This window comes from Schistocerca gregaria, chromosome 2 (genome assembly GCF_023897955.1).
Source record: "Schistocerca gregaria isolate iqSchGreg1 chromosome 2, iqSchGreg1.2, whole genome shotgun sequence".
NCBI classification, from domain to species: Eukaryota; Metazoa; Arthropoda; class Insecta; order Orthoptera; family Acrididae; genus Schistocerca; species Schistocerca gregaria.
The window spans coordinates 275593394-275615337 of NC_064921.1; the positions used below are offsets into that span (position 1 = coordinate 275593394).

The window sequence follows — 21944 nt, forward strand, 5'->3', positions numbered from 1 at the left end:
CGAGAACCTGCCCCTCCGGGAGTCGTTATTTGGATTAAAAATGTCCTTTCAGTTCACCTTTTTCACAACTGCACCATTTCGGCTGTGCAGCCATTTCAATGCGATACAAACCGTCAAAGAGATATATGTGGGCTACACTCAAAATTTACGGTGACTGTACGTTGTTAAGACATTAATACTGCTGGTTTTCATGGTCGGTATTTATATGCTTGGTCATTTTTGTTGTATGGGCTTTATGGTCAAACTATGCTTCTGCTACCTTAACTTGTTTGAAAATACTAACTACATCTCTATAGCCTCTAATGATGTTTCCAGCATTACGAGACGGAAAACGTTAGGTGGAGAAGCTTACCTTAAATGGCTCTGAGCACTATGGGACTTAACATCTATGGCCATCAGTCCCCTAGAACTTAGAACTACGTAAACCTAACTAACCTAAGGACATCACACAACACCCAGCCATCACGAGGCAGAGAGAATCCCTGACCCCGCTGGGTATCGAACCCGGGAACCCGGGCGTGGGAAGCGAGAACGCTACCGCACGACCACGAGATCCGGGCAAGCTTACCTTAGACCGAGGCATAATGGTGGTGGTGGTGGTAGTGGTGGTTGTTGTTGATGATTCTGGGGAAGGGATCAAACAGTGAGGTCATCGGATCCATCGGATTAGGGAAGGAGATCGGCTGCGCTCTTTCGAAGGAACCATCCCGGCATTAGACAGAAGCTATTAAGGCAAATCACGGAAAATTTAAATCAGGATGGCCGGACGCTGGTTTGAACCGTCGTCCTCCCGAATGCGAGTCCAGTGTGCTAACCTCTGCGCCACCTCGTTCAGCGGCGTAATGTTCATACAACAAAAACCATGAAGGATATTAATAATTACGTCCTTAATCAGGAGGGATGAATATCCAAATCGAGTTTTTTCATATTATAAGCCAATAGCCAACTCATTGCATGTCGCACTCTGGTAGGGAAGATGTATCTCAGAATAACGTATAAAACTACACTGAAAGTACCGAGGTGCTGGCGCCAACAAACAGCTGTGCAGATCTCTTTTGGCGCAGGAAGAGTGCGTAGCAAAATTGCCGTCCGGCATCTGGCTAATGCTAACTAAACATATTTGTTCCGATTAGATACACCTGTGAGAATGGCCATGACCTTCGTTCAGGAACCGCTCCAACCACTCTGTCACAAAGGAAGAAAACAGCGGAGATTTCCGCTCGCAACAGTGTTGTTCTCACGGTCACGAGTCCACTCATTAACTCCTGCCACAAGACCTATTAGTTTATCATTGTAAGACGCTTCGACTTGAAGTGGAAATCAGTCCAGGTCTTGCTGAAGGACGACATGGGCATTCGCTACACGTATAGCTGGAGCAGGGAGTCCTAAAGCATGTTACCACAAGGATCGACTTTCAACCGAGCTCTCGTATATTCCCAAAATGTTCAGTAATCTGACCAGCATTCCATCACCGCTATTATGCAATAGCTGAGACGATAGAACGCCGGCAAACATGTCTCACAAACGTAGACTGACTTCACAATAAAACATTAAGGAAATGAGAAAATTGCAACAACACGTCCATTAATTTTGTAAGTTTCAAGAAGTGCGTCTTCTAATCCCTTAACTAATTGTTGGTAAGCCCTATATTTTCGTCTTCTTGTATACCTTACAAAATACTTTTGCGTTGGGGAAGGCTGACAGGACGCAAAGTAATATCCAGATTTTCCTCACAGAAATGCGCAAGTAACGAGCGCGATGAAACGTACATCACCGAATCGCGTTCCTCACTCCAGATGCGCAGAGGAGGTCTCTATAGCTTATCACAGTTCAACAAGCTAATTCATTTTTTGCGGACAAAGTGCAGACCACCTAAGGCCTTATCGACCGTCTGCTCGTCAGCGTGACGACTCAGAAAAATCATGACGTGAAGTTGTATTACTGCGAACTGTCTTATCGCTTCGAGGTGGGCGACGCTTTTCGGTACTAAAAAACACCTGCGGTGAGACGGACGATGAATAACGTCTTACCTTCACAAGACCCTTTCTTCAAAGTTAAGACATCGTCAATGAGCGGAGATTAATCTTACGACAAGATGTGAAAACCATTCACAGTGTACACAATAGAATGGCATTGCTTTCCACCATGACATGTGAGGCTTCAGTTCTCGTGGCGTTGTGATTAAGGGAAACCACATCAACCTAAAAAAATTTTTCCTGGTGGGATTTCGAACTACGTTCCTCCCACGTTCGTTTCTAGTGGTCTCAACCGCTACTCGTCGGCGTAGGGTACTGCAGTTATCTTTAACTATCCTTTGGCAAAACTCTGTAAGAGAACAATGTTTTAATGGGCAACTTAGAATGTAACGAAAGTAACTGAAATCGTCTGCATCATTATCTACCATTTAAATTTGCTTAAACTTTTAGATTCATGTTCTGATTTTTTTGTGTTGCCGTGATTGCGCTCTGTATGCTTGATTAACAACAAGATGCTTATTTGTTATGTTAACAACGCCGCAGCAGTACAAAGAGCGTTTATATTTTATCGCAACTTTATACGAGGAAACGGTGATCCTAATACTGGAGTAACTCCTTCTGAACAGACTTCGGAAGGCCCAACAGTACTGGCGGGTCGCCATGTCATCCTCAGACGATGGGTGTCAGTGGATGCGGAAATGGGGGGGGGGGGGGGGGGCAGGTAGTCAGCACAACGCTCTCGCGGCCATAGTAACTTTTCGTGACCTGAGCCGCTTCTTCTCACTCAAGTAGCTCTTCAATGGGCCTCACAAGGGCAGTATGCAACCCACTTGCCATGCAAGTGATGGCCCAGTCCCAAAGCGCTTAACTTCGGTGACCTGGTGGAAACCGCTGTTACTACTGCGGCAACACTAGAATAAAGTGTAATAACTTCGAAATTTAGTTTCCTCTCTCACTACAATGTCCTACCTGACCTAAAGCTTAGCATCTAAGCATACCAAAACCATTCACTGTTGTTAGCAAAGCTGCAACAATACCGTTACCAAACTATCCGTCATGAAATATATAATAAACGTAACCACCACTCACAGCCTAGGCCTGTCCCGACTAGCCGACTGCTGCCTACAAGGCGGAACGAGGAGCGACCTATGATCGTGGGACGTATGATCACTATGTCGCCAATCCCTCCAACCGTTGCTGCCGGCGGATTAAACATGATGATGCCGCTGTCTCTTTTTTCAAACTGCTCCTCATTTGGCGTACCGGACTACCCTACCTAAGAAAAAAAATTGAGGAAGTACCGGGGATCGAACTCGGGCCCCTTCATAACGAAAAGCGTCGACGCTAACCCTTTTCTCCCCTATTTGTTTCTTCGTTGTATTTCTTCTTCGAGGAAATCGGTTTCATGCGGACATCGCATGGCGTCTCTCAACATCTCGAGATAAAAACTTCCTTCAGCTTTTTTTTTTTTTTTTTTTTTTTTTTTTTTTTTTTTTTTTTTTGCAGATGGTGGCTAGCGCCAGTCTGAAAACGCTGAGCTACCGTGCCGGCTGCCATTCGGCTGAGGCGGCGGTTAATTTTTTTAATGGTTCAAGTGCGATGGGTATTTTGGATTACTTAATAGGAAACCCAGCAGCGTCAGGCTGTAGCAGCCCGTCTTATTGTAACAGAGATTGAAACCTGTCTTATGTGCAGCTGAGTAGTCACAGAATTTGGCAGAGGTGATTAAACACTTTGTTTAATTTAGAAATTTGAAAACATAACAATAGAATAAACAGAACCATATAGCAAGAACACATTCTACTTTAATAAAAAAAAATGTAGGTAACAAGTGATGTAATTTGTAGTGCCATATTTTGCCGATCTACATTTGAAGTGGTAGGTGAAAGAAAGTGCTGATCCTCAGTTTAGCGTGAAATTACTTGATTACGGTATTTCTGCAATTTCGAATGCAACACAACCTTTCTAACAAGCAGCCCCATTAGTGTCGCTAGAAATAACTATCTACGATGTAAATTGATTTGCCTTACATATTTATAGCCTTGCCTCTGAATATAAACAACATACAAAATGCAGTAACACAAAATTACTCTTGTGGATTAGCACTTTTCCGGTGGTCCATTCGTCTGACCGAACAGTACTGAATGAGGACGGCGTACAGTTATCAGGAGCATCAAAAAACTGAAGTGAGTGAGGGAATCAGTCGAATGCTTCACTTTTTGCAGGACGTACTGTTTCAGTTTTTATTACTTTTTAACGAAGAAAGGGCGCTCTTATTGAGCGTTTCAGTAAAGGCCCAAGAATGCTCTGTGAAGTCGCTTCTTAGAAACGATGTAACGGTTTTTCCACTGCTGACAAACAGCTGAAGTTCATTCAAGTTGGTAGGTATGTCTAAAAATGCTACACCGCCAAAGGAAATAAAGGTAAACTGCTCGGAGTTATGATTACCCTGCAGCACAATGGTTATCATGCGACAAGGCAAAGAAATGGAAAATATAATCCAGGAAATCACCTTGTCGAGGCGAAAGAGAACACGAAATATTAAAGTCAGCATTTCTATATGGCCGAAATCTTTACGCGTATGTGGGTGCGGACTTTCCAGTAGCTAAATGTCGACATTTCGGCTTGCAGCGCCCAAGGCCACGGGTTCGAAGTCGAACGAGGCCGGCCGGTTCTTTTGACAGCAGCTCGGCGGCTGCTGCCCCGCCTACTTTTCACAAGTGCGTGCGAGAAAACAGCTGACCAGACGCCTTTAAAAGCATTCCTAGCTGCAGGAAGAACAGGAAAATGCAGCGAATTGATGCCGTGAGAAATCTGATGTCGATATTACGATGTAATGAATGCAAAAAGTCGAAAACGGGCAATTTTTATTTTTAATCAATAACCTATCACTACCGCTTCTTAAACCTTGAGAATCAAATCTTCCGTGACGTCGGTCGGGAACAGAGAAGGTGCCATATACATTAACAGCTGAATTATATTTACCTAACTGTAAATTACTGACAATGCTACATTACATTGGAAACACTATTCACTCACGCGGGGACTTATTTACTAAAAATACTCGTTCAATTCAACGACAGAATAGCAACAACTTGGTTGGAAAGCGAACATGCATGCTGCATTTAGCTTTTCAGTTGTCTCTCGAGTAGCAGCTAAATGCAGCATCAAACATTTTTAGGAAATGTATTGCGGATAAAGTATGTTACTAAGCATAACGTAAGGCGCTGCAAAGTCTCTTCGAAACGACCCAAGGGTGAAACAAAATCTTTATTACTTTCTTGGACACAGCTCGTATCGATGATCCTTGTCAAAGGCACAGGAAGCTTCCGGCTGAACAAAACAAGCCAAGAAAAATCCCGAGTAGGGTTGCAAGAGATTTCCTGCAAAAGCTCCAATTATTCGACCAGCTGTTAAAAGACTTGTGTCATTTCCAAGGTAGGCACATACGTTTTTAATAGCAAATCGAAACAAAGAAATGAGTCATAAATTGAATGAGAAATTCAGTCCGTTGTCCTGCGACGGGCGTATCATCTTAGTCAATGTAGATTTCGAAGCACAGTTTCATTTTCAGCACTCCATCCGGGCGTTAGTTGGCATCCACTGCGATGTCAACGCGATGGAAAGCCCGTCAGAGAGTGGGCTACTTTACATAGGACATCGCAATGTACTTCTTTCGTCATTTTATTTACTTTGCAACTGTACTGTTTGTCAGTCAACTACTTTTGACTTCTGTCAATGATCAGTCAAAACCTGTCGACAAATTCATGCGTCTCACGTTCTCATTATTGTTTACAACGCGACAATTGTAAGATTAAATGTCCCCTCGCCTTGCAGGCTGGCATCTGCGCAGGGAAAACTTTTTGGGCGACGTACCTTATTCAGCTGAGGGTTTCGCAGATGGTCGAGCCCTCTGGTGAGCGAGGGGCAAGCGGCGCTGCCGCTCTCGTTGGCCGCCCACTGGCCCATCTTGTCCCTGTGCAGGTCGGACATGGTGGATGCTGCTGCTTCTGCTGCTGCCGGCTCCGTAGCTGTGGACGTCTCCTTGCTGCTGCCGTCGTCGCGTTTGCACGAACACGCCTTTCCTTCTGGCTGGCCGCTCTCGACGGCAGTACCGCCATTATAACTCATCCTGTTGGAGGGGGGAAAGCGGCCGTCAGTGACGTCACACAAAGCGTGCGCTTTGGAGGCAGAGGCGGTGGCGCCGCGCGGCGGCGGCCAGAGCTACTGCCAGGCGATCAGCTGAGCGGCAGACGCTACCGAAGCTGGCTCTGGGTCAGCTGCCGTGGATCTCGACCTACATCAACGAGTTGGGGGATCCCTGTCCTTGTAGCTCAGATATCAGCTGCTCTCGTGGCTGCGCGCTTCTTACTTGAGTGCATCTGCAACTGCACTGCACGCATTGTGATGAACCGTATTCAATAATAAGACGAATATTTCCTTGGAACGCCCTTCCTTCTATCATTAAATACTTCACACCCTTTCTCAGGATAAATTTAACCATTTTGCTCTTCCAGATACTGAAATAATTGTTGATATGTACCAGAGACAGGCGAAATACCCTCAGACTTCAAGAAGAATATGATAATTCCAATCCCAAAGAAAGCAGGTGTTGACAGATGTGAAAATTACCGAACTATCAGTTTAATAAGTCACGGCAGCAAAATACTAACGCGAATTCTTTACAGATGAATGGAGAAACTGGTAGAAGCCGACCTCGGGGAAGATCAGTTTGGATTCCGTAGAAATACTGGAGCACGTGAAGCAATACTGACCTTCCGACTTATCTTAGAAGCTAGATTAAGAAAAGGCAAACCTACGTTTCTGGCATTTGTAGGCTTAGAGAAAGCTTTTGACAATGTTGATTGGAATACTCTCTTTCAAATTCTGTAGGTGGCAGGTGTAAAATACAGGGAGCGAAAGGCTATTTGCAATTTGTACAGAAACCAGATGGCAGCTACAGGAGTCGAGGGACATGAAAGGGAAGCAGTTGTTGGGAAAGGAGTGAGACAGGTTTGTAGCCTCTCCCCGATGTTATTCAATCTGTATAGTGAGCAAGCAGTAAAGGAAACAAAAGAAAAATTCGGAGTAGGTATTAAAATCCATGAAGAAGAAATAAAAACTTGAGGTTCGCTGATGACACTGTAATTCTGTCAGAGACAGCAAAGGACCTGGAAGAGCAGCTGAACGGAATGGACAGTGTCTTGAAAGGAGGATATAAGACGAACATCAAGAAAATCAAAACGAGGATAATTGAATGTAGTAGAAATAAATCGGGTGATGCTGAGGGAATTAGATTAGGGAATGAGACGCTTAAAGTAGTAAATGAGTTTTGCTATTTGTGGAACAAAATAACTGATATTGGTCAAAGTAAAGAGGATATAAAATGTAGACTGTCAATGGCAAGGAAAGTGTTTCTGAAGAAGAGAAATTTGTTAACATCAAGTATAGATTTAAGTGTCAGGAAGTCGTTTCTGAGAGGAGTTGCATGGAGTGTAGCCATGTATGGAAGTGAAACATGGGCGATAAATAGTTTGGACAAGAAGAGAATAGAAGCTTTCGAAATATGGTGCTACAGAAGAATGCTGAAGATTAGGTGGGTAGATCACATAACTAATGAGGAAGTATTGAATAGAATTGGGGAGAAGTGGAGTTTGTGGCACAACTTGACTAGAAGAAGGGATCGGTTGGTAGGACATGTTCTGAGGCATCAAGGGATCACCAATTTAGTATTGGAGCGCAGCGTGGAGGGTAAAAACGCAGAGGGAGACCAGGAGATGAATATACTAGGCAGATTCAGAAGGATGTAGGCTGCAGTACGAACTGGGAGATGAAGCAGCTTGCACTGGATAGAGTAGCATGGAGAGCTGCATCAAATCAGTCTCAGGACTGAAGACCACTACAACAACATATTTCTGTCACAATTGTAAGCTATCCCACCCGCCCCAATCCAAATGAAGGTTCCAAACCTGCTATTTACTGCCTACCCGAAACCCTTCTCATCTCTTACTCTCTACCTTTCAACAGTCAGCTACTTCCCTCAGATGTATACACTTACTTTTTCAAATAATATTCTCTCCATTACGGTTCCACTAAGGTGGTGCAGTGATACGATACTGGACATTCAGTTGGGCGGAAGACGGAGACCGAACAAATTCGAATCTGGCCTTCCATGTTTCCATGGTTTCGGTGACTCATTTAAGGAAAACGGCAGGATAGTTCCCCTGATAATGGTACAGCTGATTTCCTTTCCCCTTTGTGCTCGGTCTCTAAACCGAAATTATCTTTGCCGAAAGTGGATCTGAATCTTGCTTCTCCAGACTTTGAGTCCAGTGCCACCTCGCTCTCTAAGGCAGAAGATGGAGGACAGGTGGAGGGTGGGGGGTGGGACAGAATACTTTGTTCTATGTACTTATGTCGCCCGTCGTCCAGCACAAAGACTGTGCCCAGGTATTAAATTACAACTGAAGCATTTCACCATCTGTTGACGTAACTCTCCGTTGAGATTTTGCTTGTATATAGCTGACACACATTTGTTAAAATGAACGAGAAGCTGTTGTGTACTATTTGGAGGGATAGGAAATGTTAGTAAATTAAATATAAGATAAAGCGAACATCTCTCACTGTACGGAGAAAAAACTAAAAATGTTTTGGAGAAAGTAAAATAAATCTTCCGGTTAGCAAAGAAAATGACCAAAATAAGTTACACTAAAAATATTTAAAAAAAGCAAACATGCCAAAGCAAACGTTATCTCTGATAGTGGATGTTTATTGATATCAAACACTGAAATCGAATAAATGTCACAAGTTATAATATCGTTTGGTCAATGGTCAAAGTCTTTGTGATAACAGGTTCAACGTAATATCAGACACACACACACACACGTACACGCACGCACACACACACACACACACACACACACACTCACACACACACACACACACACACACACACTGGATCATCCCAGGTATGTAAATAGTACGCTATCCATTAGAAGCCACCTGTGATAGCTTGAAAGCCTCCTCTTTTATATTTTTGACATTAGGAACACGATTACAAGTCATAATTTTGTCTAAATGAGCATGTAGTACAACTTGTAATAAAAGCGACTCTACGATAAGTTCCCCATTCCGGTTGCTAATTTCAAAGTGTTTGTCTTCTCACTTTCTTCCACGAAAGCACAACTTTTGAGAAAAACACGAGAATGATAACAAAAAGAATTAATAAAAGCATTGTCTCACATGTCTAGAAAACAAAATTGCGAACAAAGTTATCTTTTGTTTGTAGGAAAACGAATCACACATACTGACAAAAGATATTTCTTGGAAACTGCACGAACGTATACAAAATAACGAAAGGGTCGAACACAGGCAATGTTATACATCTCTCAGGTAAAGGCAGAGCAGATAATGTATTCTTAGAAACACAATTCTGCATTTTTGAACTATGTGAAATTCGGCATCAATCTTTCCTTTATTCTTATGTATTTCTTCTGTCGAAAGGAGAATTACACAAACTTTGGAAAGTTACAACTAAATATTTAATTTTTTCTTAGTTCTGAGTGCTTCAGAAGCACTAGACGTCACAATGAATTATCTTTCCTCTAAAACTTTCTTTTTCTTAATTTATTCTACCTGTAAGGTTAAATTATTGGTATCGTTTACCATTTCTCAATACCCAGCGTGATAATAAGGAAACCTCGATGTGAATGGGGTATTGAGCTCTACGTTCCGTCCTTCCAGCTTTAGGAAATACTACAGATTAAGCGATAAGTCTGGAATAAAGAGAGTAACCATTGTACGGGGTTTCTGCACAGAAATGCCAAATTTTTTGAAGTAGTTTAAAAATAGCTTTTTTTTTAAAAAAAAATTCACATCTAACTTGCCGGTTGGTTGCAGAAGAACCCGGAGTTGCTGCCCAATTTTTGTCAAAGTTTGGAGCGTGTTCATTGTTTCATTGTTGCCCATCAAGTGTCTGGCGTTAGTTCAAGAGTGGGCACATATTGTGGTTTGGCACGCAGAGCTTAAATCCATTTTGGTGCTGTTTGGAACCAAAAAAAAAAAATGGTTCAAATGGCTCTGAGCACTATGGGACTTAACATCTATGGTCATCAGTCCCCTATAACTTAGAACTACTTAAACTTAACTAACCTAAGGACAACACACAACATCCAGCCATCACGAGGCAGAGAAAATCCCTGACCCCGTCGGGAATCGAACCCGGGCGCGGGAAGCGAGAACGCTACCGCACAACCACGAGATGCGGGCGTTTGGAATAAAGTAGCACCAGATGCCAAGAGGATAAAAGCATGACGAAGGCAGTTTCTGGACACTGAGAGCGGTCTGAAGCGGCATTCAGGGGTGCAGCGTGTCTCTGAAGAACAAGCTGAGAAAGTTTGCCAAGCGTTTCAAACGATGTCCACGCAAATTAATTTGTTAGGCTTCGCAGGAACTTCAGATACCACGTGCAACTACTCATGAGGTCTTCAAAAAGCGGTTGCGCCTGTGTTCTCACAAGGTGCAGATACTGCAGGGCATAAAGCCCGAAGGCAAGCAACAGCGATATAGATTTGAATATGAAACGCTTAACCGAATCGACCGGATTCCAGCTTCCTTGACAAGTATAATGCTTTCTGGCGAAGCCGCGTTCCATGACTCAGCTGTGAACTAGCATAACGTTCACATCTGGGGGTCACAGAATACATACAGTTTCACGGAAATGGTGCGAGATCGCTCGAAAGTGAACGTATGGTGTAGACTCATGCGCGGCAAAATAACTGTATTGTTCTTCTTTGCTGAGGTGATTTTCACAGAAACGACGTACCTATACGTGTTGGAAATGTTTTCTTTCCCCAAGTCGAAGACCTGCAGCCAGATCTTTGGTTTCAACAAGATGGTGCTCCAACACACTGGTTGTCGGATGGTCGAACAACTCTGAATTGAACATTTCTAGGACGCTGGATTGGAAGACATGGAACCGTAAACTGGCCTCCGGTTCTCCTTGCATCACACCACTGGATTTATTTATTTCTGGGGCAAGGTGAAGGACAGGGTGCTCGCCAGTGCAGTGCGAGACCTTCAAGACCTCCGTATTCGGATTATGGAATTCATCGGTTTCATACCTCCTGATATGTTGAAGCTGACCCGGATGGAAATTGAGATCAAACTAAACATTATTCGCGTCATAGCACGAGCGCACGATGAAGTGTTCTGATGTCGCGTTATAATTTTTTTTTTAAAATCTTAACTTGATACATATCTTAGTTTTGAGAAGGAAATAAATTTATTTCATTTAATTTGGTGTTGGGAGCAAATTGAAAACAGGGCATTTTGATGTATACTCCCCGTATTATTACCGAACGAGGTGGCACAAATCTTGGAATTCGACTTACGCTTCAGAGGGCAGCAAATTAAATCCATGTCTTTCCTTCCAGATGTAGGTTTTGTATGGGTTCTCGGAAATCTCGTAACATAAACGCCGTGATAGATGCTATCTTACATGGCCGGCCGGAGTGACCGAGCGGTTCTAGGCGCTTCAGTCTGGAACAGCGCGACCGCTAGGGTCGCACGTTCGAGTCCTGCATGGGGCATGGCTGTGTGTGATATACTTAGGCTAGTTAGGTTTAAGTAGTTCCAAGTTATAGGGGACTGATGACCTCAGATGTTAACTCCCATAGTGCTCAGAGCCATTTGAACCATTTTTTTTTTTTATCTTACATAAGGTCTCTGTTCCGTGATTGTTAGGTAGTTAATGTGTAATCTCCCTTCCGTCTTTGTCTTTGCAACGTTATTGTTTTATTTCCAGGGATATTCGTTGCCTCTGTCTAAACTTGTGAAGTGTGTCGTATGTGTGACTATATTGGTTGGTCAACTGTGAAGCATACTATACCTATGTTACTGAGGAAGAGTACTGAGGCCGGCCGCTGCGACTGTGCGGTTCTAGGCGCTTCAGTGCGGAACCGCGCGACCGCTACGTCGCAGGTTCGAATCCTGCCTCGGACATGGATGTGTGTGCTGTCCTTTGATTAGTTAGGTTTAAGTAGTTCTACGTCTGGGGGACTGATGACCTCAGATGTTAAGTCCATTAGTGCTTAGAGCCATTTGAAGAGTACTGAAATGACATTTCGTGTCTTAACCACTGCACCATTTCGCTTTCTTTCCAAACATGCATCGCCATAGACACTGAAATAAGGACCAGTGGAGCATTTGGAATTTAATACAGAACGTTGTAATATAAAAACACCATTCCTGCTTCCCTCGCCACCAGAATTCGCGTGGGTAATACGTGTCCTTAACACTCTACAGGTTAGTGTGTCACCTACTTAACATAATGGTGCGGTACCAGGTGCAGAAGTATGAAACCGGACTTACCCTACAATTAGCTCTAGACGTCAGTAAGGGCCCCGAGAGACCACGTATGCAGCGCCCTCTCCTTCCTGTAGCGGCTGACGACGAATGTTAAAACACAGTAAACCAAGTTCCATATATCGGTATTTTTTTCAAATCCGTAAACATGTCGAGTTTTGTGCCTACGAACTGCAATTTGCGGATAACACTGTTTTTCTGTTATCATTTGAATTTACGGACACCATTGGTTTTCAGTTATCATTTGAAGAAAACTGCTGCAGAATCGCATCAAATGCCTGTCGAAGCTTTCGACGAACATGATTTTGGGGAAACACAGTGTTTGGAGTGGTTCAAAAAATTCAAAAGTGGCGATTTTGACGTGAGAAACGACGAGCTCGGGAAACAACCGAAAAAGTTGGAAGACAACGAATAGCAGGAATTAATGGATGAAAATGATACTCAGACTCGGCAGGAACTGGCGGAACAATTGCATGAGATGCAAAAAGTCGTTTCTCTTCGGTTGAGAGCCATGGGAAAGGTACAGAAAGTGGGAGAAAATGGGTTCCGCATTAACTGAATGAAAGACAGCAAGCAAATCGAAAGACCACTTGTGAAATGCTACTCGCGAGATACAAAAGAAAGTCGTTTTTCCATCGAATAGCGACAGGTGATGAAAAATGGATATATTTTGAGAATCCCAAGCGTCGTAAATCATGGGTGAATCCAGGCAAACCATTGACATCGCTTTGGGAAAGAGACTATGCTATGTGTTTGATGGGATCAGAAGGTGTCATCTATTACGAGCTGCTAAAACCTAGTAAAACCGTTAACACTGATCGCTACCAACATCGAATGATCGATTTAAATCGAGCATTACGTCAAAAACGACCTGAATATGGAAAAAGGCAACACAAAGTCGTATTGCTTTATGATAACGCCCCATCACAAACAGCAAAACAGGTCAGGTAAATGATCGAGGCGTTCAGTTGGGAAATACTAGAGTATGCGGCTTATTCTCCATAGTTAGCTCCGTCCGACTATCATCTGTTTTCATCACTGGGACACGCTGTCTCTGAAAAACGCTTCAGTTCGTATGAAAATGCACGAAAATGGCTCGCTGACTGGTGCGCTTCAAAAGAAGAACTTTTTTTTCGGCGTGGCATTCATAACCTGTCAGAGAGTTGGGAGAAATGTATAAACAGCAATGGAGATTATTTTGAATAAAATATTGTTTATCAGTTTCAAACAACAGACTTCTAATTATTGCATTCAGTATCTGGTTCCATGTTTCTACACCTGGCAGCTGCACGGACATTGCTTGAAAGTGTTTGTCTTTGAAGGGAATCCTAGCAGTCAATTTTGTTCCTCCTCTCGCTGTTCGAAATAACAAAATTTCGATTAAATTTTCAAATGTGTGTGAATTCCTAAGGAACCAAACTGCTGAGGTCGTCGGTCCCTAGACTTCCACACTACTTAAACTAACTTATGCTAAGAACAACATACACACCCATGCCCGAGGGAGGATTCGAACCTCCGTCGGGAGGGGCCGCGCAGTCCGGAACATGACGCCTCTAACCACGCGGCCACTTCACGCGGCAAAATTTCGAGACAAATGAACTGCTTCGACGGTTTCTTTCGGCTCGAGAGATAAGTATAATCGACTAAAACTTATCTTGTTTTGTGCAGTCACAAGCGCGAGCTTTATACAAAGAAGCCACTGCAATAAAGTAGGGATTTAGGGGCACTTAGAGAATCCGACTCCTTGCTGAATTTACATTCTCTGTTACAGAGCGGAAAATTCCTGGCACGCAGGCTCCCTTCGCTCTAAAACAGATTTATTATGCTGTCGCAATTTCGATGCGACACTACTGAGAGGCTCTTCGGAGCGCTTCGGGTAGAGTGATGTGCATATCAATTTGGAATTCAGTGTCTAGGCTTACCAACATCCATGAACTATAGACATTCGCTAGATTAATAGCTTCTGTCCCATATACACGACTTCATTATCGATTTCTATACATCTACCATGCTTCTCTCCTCCTTATATATTCCCGTTTTCTTCCTTTACTTACCATAATGAATTTTAATAAGACTGACACTTCTTAAATTACATGTATGTATTACTATATCTATTACCACTCTCCTTTCTCTTCTTCTTTTACTACGTATTATTGTTAATATTGGCCCACTCATTTGAACACGATACTTACATAATGATAATGGTGTCACTAATAAATTATCTCTAAATTAACCAAGTTCTCCAACAGCACAGCTAGCTATTCTGCAAGTCTTCAGTAAAACTCTCTTCTGTAGTTGCTATCAGAGCGATGGACGCATCAGTCCGATTACAACGGATTGTTTAATTGGTTATTATCCTACGGTGCCATAACATTTTGAAATTTTCGTTTTGTACTACATGGGGAGGACGGTATCTGTAGTATGGGGGAAGGCCTTTCTTTAATAGCTACCTCTGTCCCCGGATGTCTTAAGACAAAATAAATGACTGTGCTGCAAACTGCATTTACGAACGCGCTTTATTTACGAGTGTTATTTACTGTCCCAGTTGTCGCAGCTAGCGCGTCAGAGGCGTTAACCGAGTTGTTGCAATTCCGGGTTGTGTTAACTGCAACTGTCTCGAGTATAATGTGCAGTGTGGTGTAGTGTCGTGTTTTTTTCTTAATGATGGTGGTAATGACGATGATGACGATGCTGACGATGAAGAAGAAGATGATGATAATAATGACGAGAGAAGGGCAACGGTAAATATTGGTGTCACACGTAGCCTTTTCCCTCGATTGACACTAACAGAATCGTCAATTTTAACATCCCATTAACAGTGTTATATACCTTCACTCTATGAGATCTCAAAGAGCAGAAGGAAAGAATAACAAAGTAAAATCTCCATCAGCCATCAAATGTTCAGAATCGGCTATATGTAGCGTCGCTTGCTTTTCACTCTAGTCTCGAAGCGGCAATACAGTGTCTCCGTCCCGTCACGAAGGTTTCGCTCCGTTTGGGGATCGTCTTAGGTTTGAAGCCATAAGAGGCTAATGATGGTGATTTCTTCGCCGGATGAACATGTTGCGGTAGACAGACTGTCTGAAGGAAAGGAGCTATATACCGATATATTTTTCACCTTCTAACTTGCTTTGTTTCCTGCTCATCCTTGGAAAAACCAACTCAAAGTTATGATGCGTTAGCACAGCACTCAAAATTTTTTGCCTAACACATCATCAACTCGGTGTTGGCAGGTGCTGTAAATCACTGTAGTTACTACAATGCAGATACTGCCAAAAATCACTGAGAGGATTACAGATTTTTAAATTCCATTAATATCTCTTCCAGAAAGGAGGCCGGGGTGGCCAAGCGGTTCTAGACGCTACAGTCTGGACCCGCGAGACCGCTACGGTCGCAGGTTCGAATCCGGCCACGGGCGTGGATGTGTGTGATGTCGTTAGGTTACTTAGGTTGAAGTAGTTCCAAGTTCTAGGGGACTGATGTCCTTAGAATTTAAGTCCCATAGTGCTCAGAGCCATTTGAACCATTTCTTCCAGCAAATTTTGAATAGTATCGGGACATTTTGATCCTAGTTTCTTCATTAATTCTCTAGTCCATCCCGCCCAGGTGTATGATCTATCAGTCACACTGTAACCTATGGAAATGGTGCAGGAAGATTCGTAAATGCCGTTTTTTGGCTCCTGTGTGAACTTTGCGTAACAAGCGTCCTTCGCCCGAGGAGAAGAGTTTATATCGGCACCAGGTGTCACCCTGACCCTTCACTTTGCACATTACGAAAAAGAAAGACACTGTAACGAAACGCTTGTTAATAACATGATTAATAGAATCAATACATAGTAGACATTTTCAGAGCGCCCATCTGTCAAAACAGCAAGACTCCAAATGTAACAACGAACACACATCCAGTCGAAGGTCCCAATGCGAAATAGCAGACGAATATGCCATTGGAAGTCTTCAGTCGACAGTGCCGTGCGAACTGATTTTCTTCATTTCTGAAAGTATCATCATCAATGAGGCGTCAGTGTACAGAATGAAACTACTTAGTTGTCAGCTGGACATCAACATACCGGACTAGCGTTACTGAAAAAAAAGAGAGGCTGTCCTAAAGTTTTGAATGATGGGCCATCATCTGACTGTAATAATTCTTCATTTATTGTTACATGATCTAGATTTCGGCATTAGGCCATTTATAGGTACAAAAACAGGAATAAACGAAAGAGCATAAATCATAAAAACAATAAACACGGTAACCATGAAAAATAATGTACACACATCAAAAAAGGTTTTGCATCACCTCGGTTCCGAGAGTTCCGAAACGTGTACAGAAAACTGGAATAGAGATGAACATAAACATCATTTCCGCTCTTTATATTGTTCATGATAACCACACATTGCATGTTTACCACCATATAGCGAGACATTCAGAGGTGGTAGTCCAGACTGCTGTACACACCGGTACTTCTAATATCAAGTAGCAAGTCCTCTTGCATTGATGCATGCCTGTATTCGTCGTGGCATACTATCCACAAGTTCATCAAGGCACTGTTGGCCCACATTGTCCCACTCCTCAACGGCGATTCGGTGTAGATCCCTCAGAGTGGTTGGTGGGTCACGTCGTCCATAAACAGCCCTTTTCAATCTATCTCAGGCATGTTCGATAGGGTTCATGTCTGGTTAACTTGCTGGCCACTCTAGTCGAGCGATGTTGTTATCCTGATTTAAAATGGAATGATCATATAAAGTTGATCATTGGTAAAGCAGATGCCAGACTGAGATTCATTGGAAGAATCCTAAGGAAATGCAATCCGAAAACAAACGAAGTAGGTTACAGTACGCTTGTTCGCCCACTGCTTGAATACTGCTCAGCAGTGTGGGATCCGTACCAGATAGGGTTGACAGAAAAGATAGAGAAGATCCAATGAGAGCAGCGCGCTTCGTTACAGAACAATACGAGACTGGAATAGAAGGGAGAATCGATCGAGGTACTCAAGGTACCCTCCCCCACACAACGTCAGGTGGCTTGCAGAGTATTGATGTAGATATAGATGTAGATGAAGAAAATCATTCACAAGATGTGCACGATGGGGGCGCGAATTGTCGTCCATGAAGACGAATGCCTCGTCAATATGCGCTGACGCATGTTGTCAGGCGTTGTTGGTGGATCACGACAGCAAATATCCTTCAACTTTCCCCACAGGAAGAAATCCGGGGACTACAGATCCGGTGAACGTGCGGGCCATGGTATGGTGTTTCGACGACCAATCCACCTGTCATGAAATATGCTATTCAATACCACTTCAACCGTTCGCGACCTATGTGCCGGACATCCATCATGTTGGAAGTACATCGCCGTTCTGTCATCCAGTGAAACATCTGTAGTAACATCGGTAGAACATTACGTAGGAAATCAGCATACATTGCACCATTTAGATTGCCATCGATAAAATGGGGACCAATTATCCATCCTCCCATAATGCTGCACCATACATTAACCCGCCAAGGTCGCTGATGTTCAACTTGTCGCAGCCATCGTGGATTTTCCATTGCCCAATAGTGCATATTATGCCGGTTTACGTTACCGCTGTTGGTGAATGACGCTTCGTCGCTAAATAGAACGCATGTAAAAATCTGTCATCCTCCCATAATTTCTCTTGTGCCCAGTGGCAGAACTGTACATGACATTCAGAGTCTTCGCCATGCAATTCCTGGTGCATAGAAATATGGTACGGGTGCAATCGATGTTGATGAAGCATTTTCAACACCGACGTTTTTGAGATTCCGCAATTTGTCTGCTACTGGTGTGTGGATTAACCGCGACAGCAGCTAAAACACCTACTTGGGCATCATCATTTGTTGCTGGTCTTGGTTGACGTTTCACGTGTGGCTGAACTCTTCCTGTTTCCTTAAATAACGTAACTATCCGCCGAACGGTCCGAACACTTGGATGATGTCGTCCAGGATACCGAGCGGCATACATAGCACACGCCCGTTGGGAATTTTGATCACAATGGCCATTCATCAACAAGATATCGATCTTTTCCGCAATTGGTAAACGGTCCATTTCAACACGGGTAATGTATCAAGAAGCAAATACCGTCCACACTGGCGGAATGTTACGTGATACCACGTACTTATACGTTTGTGACTATTACAGCGCCATCTGCCGGCCGCGGTGGTCTCGCGGTTCTAGGCGCACAGTCCGGAGCCGCGCGACTGCTACGGTCGCAGGTTCGAATCCTGCCTCGGGCATGGATGTGTGTGATGTCCTTAGGTTAGTTAGGTTTAAGTAGTTCTAAGTTCTAGGGGACTGATGACCACAGATGTTAAGTCCCATAGTGCTCAGAGCCATTTGAACCAGTGCCATCTATCACAAAGCGAAAAAAGTGGTCCAACTAAAACATTCATATTTCTTTACGTACTACACGAATATTTAATAAAACATGGAGTTTCCTATTTAACAAAACGCAGTTGTTATCCGTCTGACCTATGGCAGCTCCATCTAGCGGGCCAAGCATAGCGCCATCTGGCTTCCCCCTTGAAGCTAGACGAGTTTCGTTCTTTGTAGTTTTTTCGTTTGATGCTTATTTCGTGAGGTATTTTGGCCCGGTCACTATCAATGGGCCACCCTGTATAAAGAAGAAGTGATATGTTTCGTTACAAATTGCAACTGCAGCACGTAAATCCTCCCAAAAGTTTCTCACACCAGCACAATCAACCAAGAAAGCCACTTATGGTTGGGAGGGGGAAGTAATATGGATGCAGCTGTGGAGCCAAAGGTTTTGGGTCATACAACAATAAAATGAAAATTATGAGAGTCAAGCGGCGGTGGCATCATTCAAAAAATAAAAATCTAAAAACTTTTCTTGTTGTTGTTGGAAATTGGAAATTAGTGGTACGGTCTTATTGGGTCAAACTGCTGAGGTCATCGTTTTCTTAGCTTATACACTACTCAATCTAACTGAAACTAACTTACACTAAGGACAACACACACACCCTGCCCGGAGGAGGACTGGAACCTCCTACGGGGGGAGCCGTCTGAACCGTGGCAAGGCGTCTAGATCGTTCGGCTACCCCGCACGGCCTTCTTGTTGAGGCTGCGGCCACAATTCTTCACTCTAGTCCATCCTGTGCGTCTCCACATTACTCCTACAATCTACATTTATATGAATCTGCTTAATATAGTCAGATCTTGGACTCCCACTACAATTTTTACCTTTCACACTTCCATCCATTAGCAATTTGACGTTTTCTAGTAACTAATACCCTTTTTAAATCAAGTTGTTCCATAAACGTTCTATGGGAAACAAATAGCGTGTAGCAGCTTGTTTGTTTGTTTTTCCCTAGTGCTATCCAGTTCTCACATTCTATCTCGTTTTATCTTTTTGTGTAGATAAAGAACGTCCAGATGCTCTCCCACCGCCCGAATAACAGCGACCACCACTTCAGCCCAGTTGTAACGGCTACACATGAAATCACTCTAGAATTGGAAACAGACTGTAATAACGCAGAAAAACGAAGCTATTCCACCTAGTCTCCCGGTACACAATCGATTATCTGTCATAAAAAATTACGAAGTTTTCGTACGCTATCGTCATCATTGTCAACACCACTGTTGTGTCGTCCAAAGAGTGCGCTGCCTTAGCAGGGTTTGGCACCTCGCAACGTAACCACAAGAAACGACAGTCGCTGCAAGCCTTATCGACGAATGTGCGACAACGGCGTAGCCACGCCCAGAACGTTTTGCTACGCCACCGCAATGAATCTTCTGCTTGCGGCCGAGCACACTACCGTTCAGCCCGTTCCGTGACTAAGTCGACAGCATCGTCTTCTAGTAGGCCAGGTGTGTGATCAATTTATGAGGCAGACAATGACGTGAAAGTTATTGTCAAGTGTACTCTGAGAGACCGCAACTTGCCTGTATCAAGTGATACGTTAATGTTCAGAAACAGTTGTAAATGCTCGTGACATTCCTGTCGAAAAGGATTGTACAAAGTAAAGTAATTCTTTTTATCTACACTGTAATAAAGTGATTTAATATTTTATGTGTTATAGTATCCACTCAGTCTCCTCCCGAAGAAAACCAAATACTCCACCGTTCGACTGGCGAGTGTATTTTCGTCCAGTGCAACAACCATAATCATCATCGAAACAACTACAGCTACAAACAGAAATATAACAACTACTACATAAATACAGCAGCAACAACAGCTACTGCAACTACTCTACTAATACTACAGGATGGTGCAAAATAGGTGTTATAAAGCGCTTGCCTACTGTGGTTTAATCGTATACCGTATATGATTCTCCTATCGATTATCAACGATGTCTCAGTTCACGTTTCAGAACGGAAGCACTGACACTGGAAGGCTGTTTATCGTAAACAAAGACGTTTTATGCAAATTCTGGTGTTAACTTTGTCGTGAAACATACATTCAACAGTACATTTGTTCCAAAAACTGCACCATACCGAATGACCATTTCTCGATGAGGTTACAGTACAGAACGGAAGTCTAATTCTAATAACAAAAGTTGAAAATTCTCTGATACTAGGCGCTACAGTCTGAAACCGAGGGACCGTTACGGTCACAGGTTCAAATCCTGCCTTGGGCATGGATGTGTGTGATGTCCTTAGGTTAGTTAGGTTTAAGTACTTCTAAGTTCTAGGGGAATGATGACCTTAGAAGTTAAGTCCAGTAGTGCTCAGAGCCATTTGAACCATTTGAATCTCTGATACTCACTCTGCGCAATGTTTCCCCTGTTTGATAAAACGTTTTGAACACACCTTACTCCAGGAAGGGCCACTCATTACGACCAACCTCAGTTGTAATACTGGAGAATGTGGAACGAGTGAGAACCCTATTCATTTTGGAGTCCACTACATCAACAAGACATGCAGCGTAGCAGCTTGAGGTGTCAAGACGATCTCTCCAGTGAATAATGAAAGATATACTTAACCTTTTCCCTTAGAAAATTCAACAGTGCGAACCTTTGAAGCACATGAATGTGAAGCGGTGACATTCATTAGCAAATGAGATGACTGAAGGTTTTGAAAACGGAACAGTCGATAAAGATCAGATAAGTTTAGTGGTGAGGCACACTTGTGTCGCCATGGGCACGTCAACAGACAGAACTGGCGTCATTATGGTACTGCGAATTGACACGTACAAGCTCTTGCTCCACTTCATACACCAAAAGTCACTCTGGTGCGTTACTGAACCCGTTTTTATTGAGGGACTTATGACAGCAGACAAATACAGACAGTTACTGGAACACGAATTTGTACCGTCTCGCAGTGGGCCAGATAGCTTCAAAACCTGGATATAACAGAAAAATGGATATAAAGTTCTAGAAAACAGTGTTTTTTCATATAGGTTCTTTAGGTCGCTGATTAGGAATCCCATGTCGGAATTATAAAACTCAAAATGACAGATCCAATTTGGTGGATCAAAAATTATTAATTTATAGGATTCGAGTAAAACGTCGGGTGCAAAGTATACTGAGGTTGATGATAACGAACAAGAAGTTGAAATACCCGTATTGAAGCGTTTTATTCGATATTTTACTTCTTCAGTAGAAATAATTGCCAGTTCGTCGCTTGTTTTA

At 43.1% G+C, this 21944-nt stretch overlaps 1 protein-coding gene across 3 annotated transcripts in view; it reads right to left on the reverse strand.

Moving 5' to 3' along the window:
• Positions 1-21944, reverse strand: part of LOC126336866 (NADP-dependent malic enzyme-like) — a 401213-nt gene that overhangs the window by 98416 nt on the left and 280853 nt on the right. For all 3 annotated transcript variants that reach the window (XM_050000965.1, XM_050000966.1, XM_050000967.1), the window contains one exon: positions 5853-6108. In XM_050000965.1, the coding sequence (XP_049856922.1) occupies positions 5853-6108 (256 nt within the window). The remainder of the gene's footprint in view (positions 1-5852; positions 6109-21944) is intronic.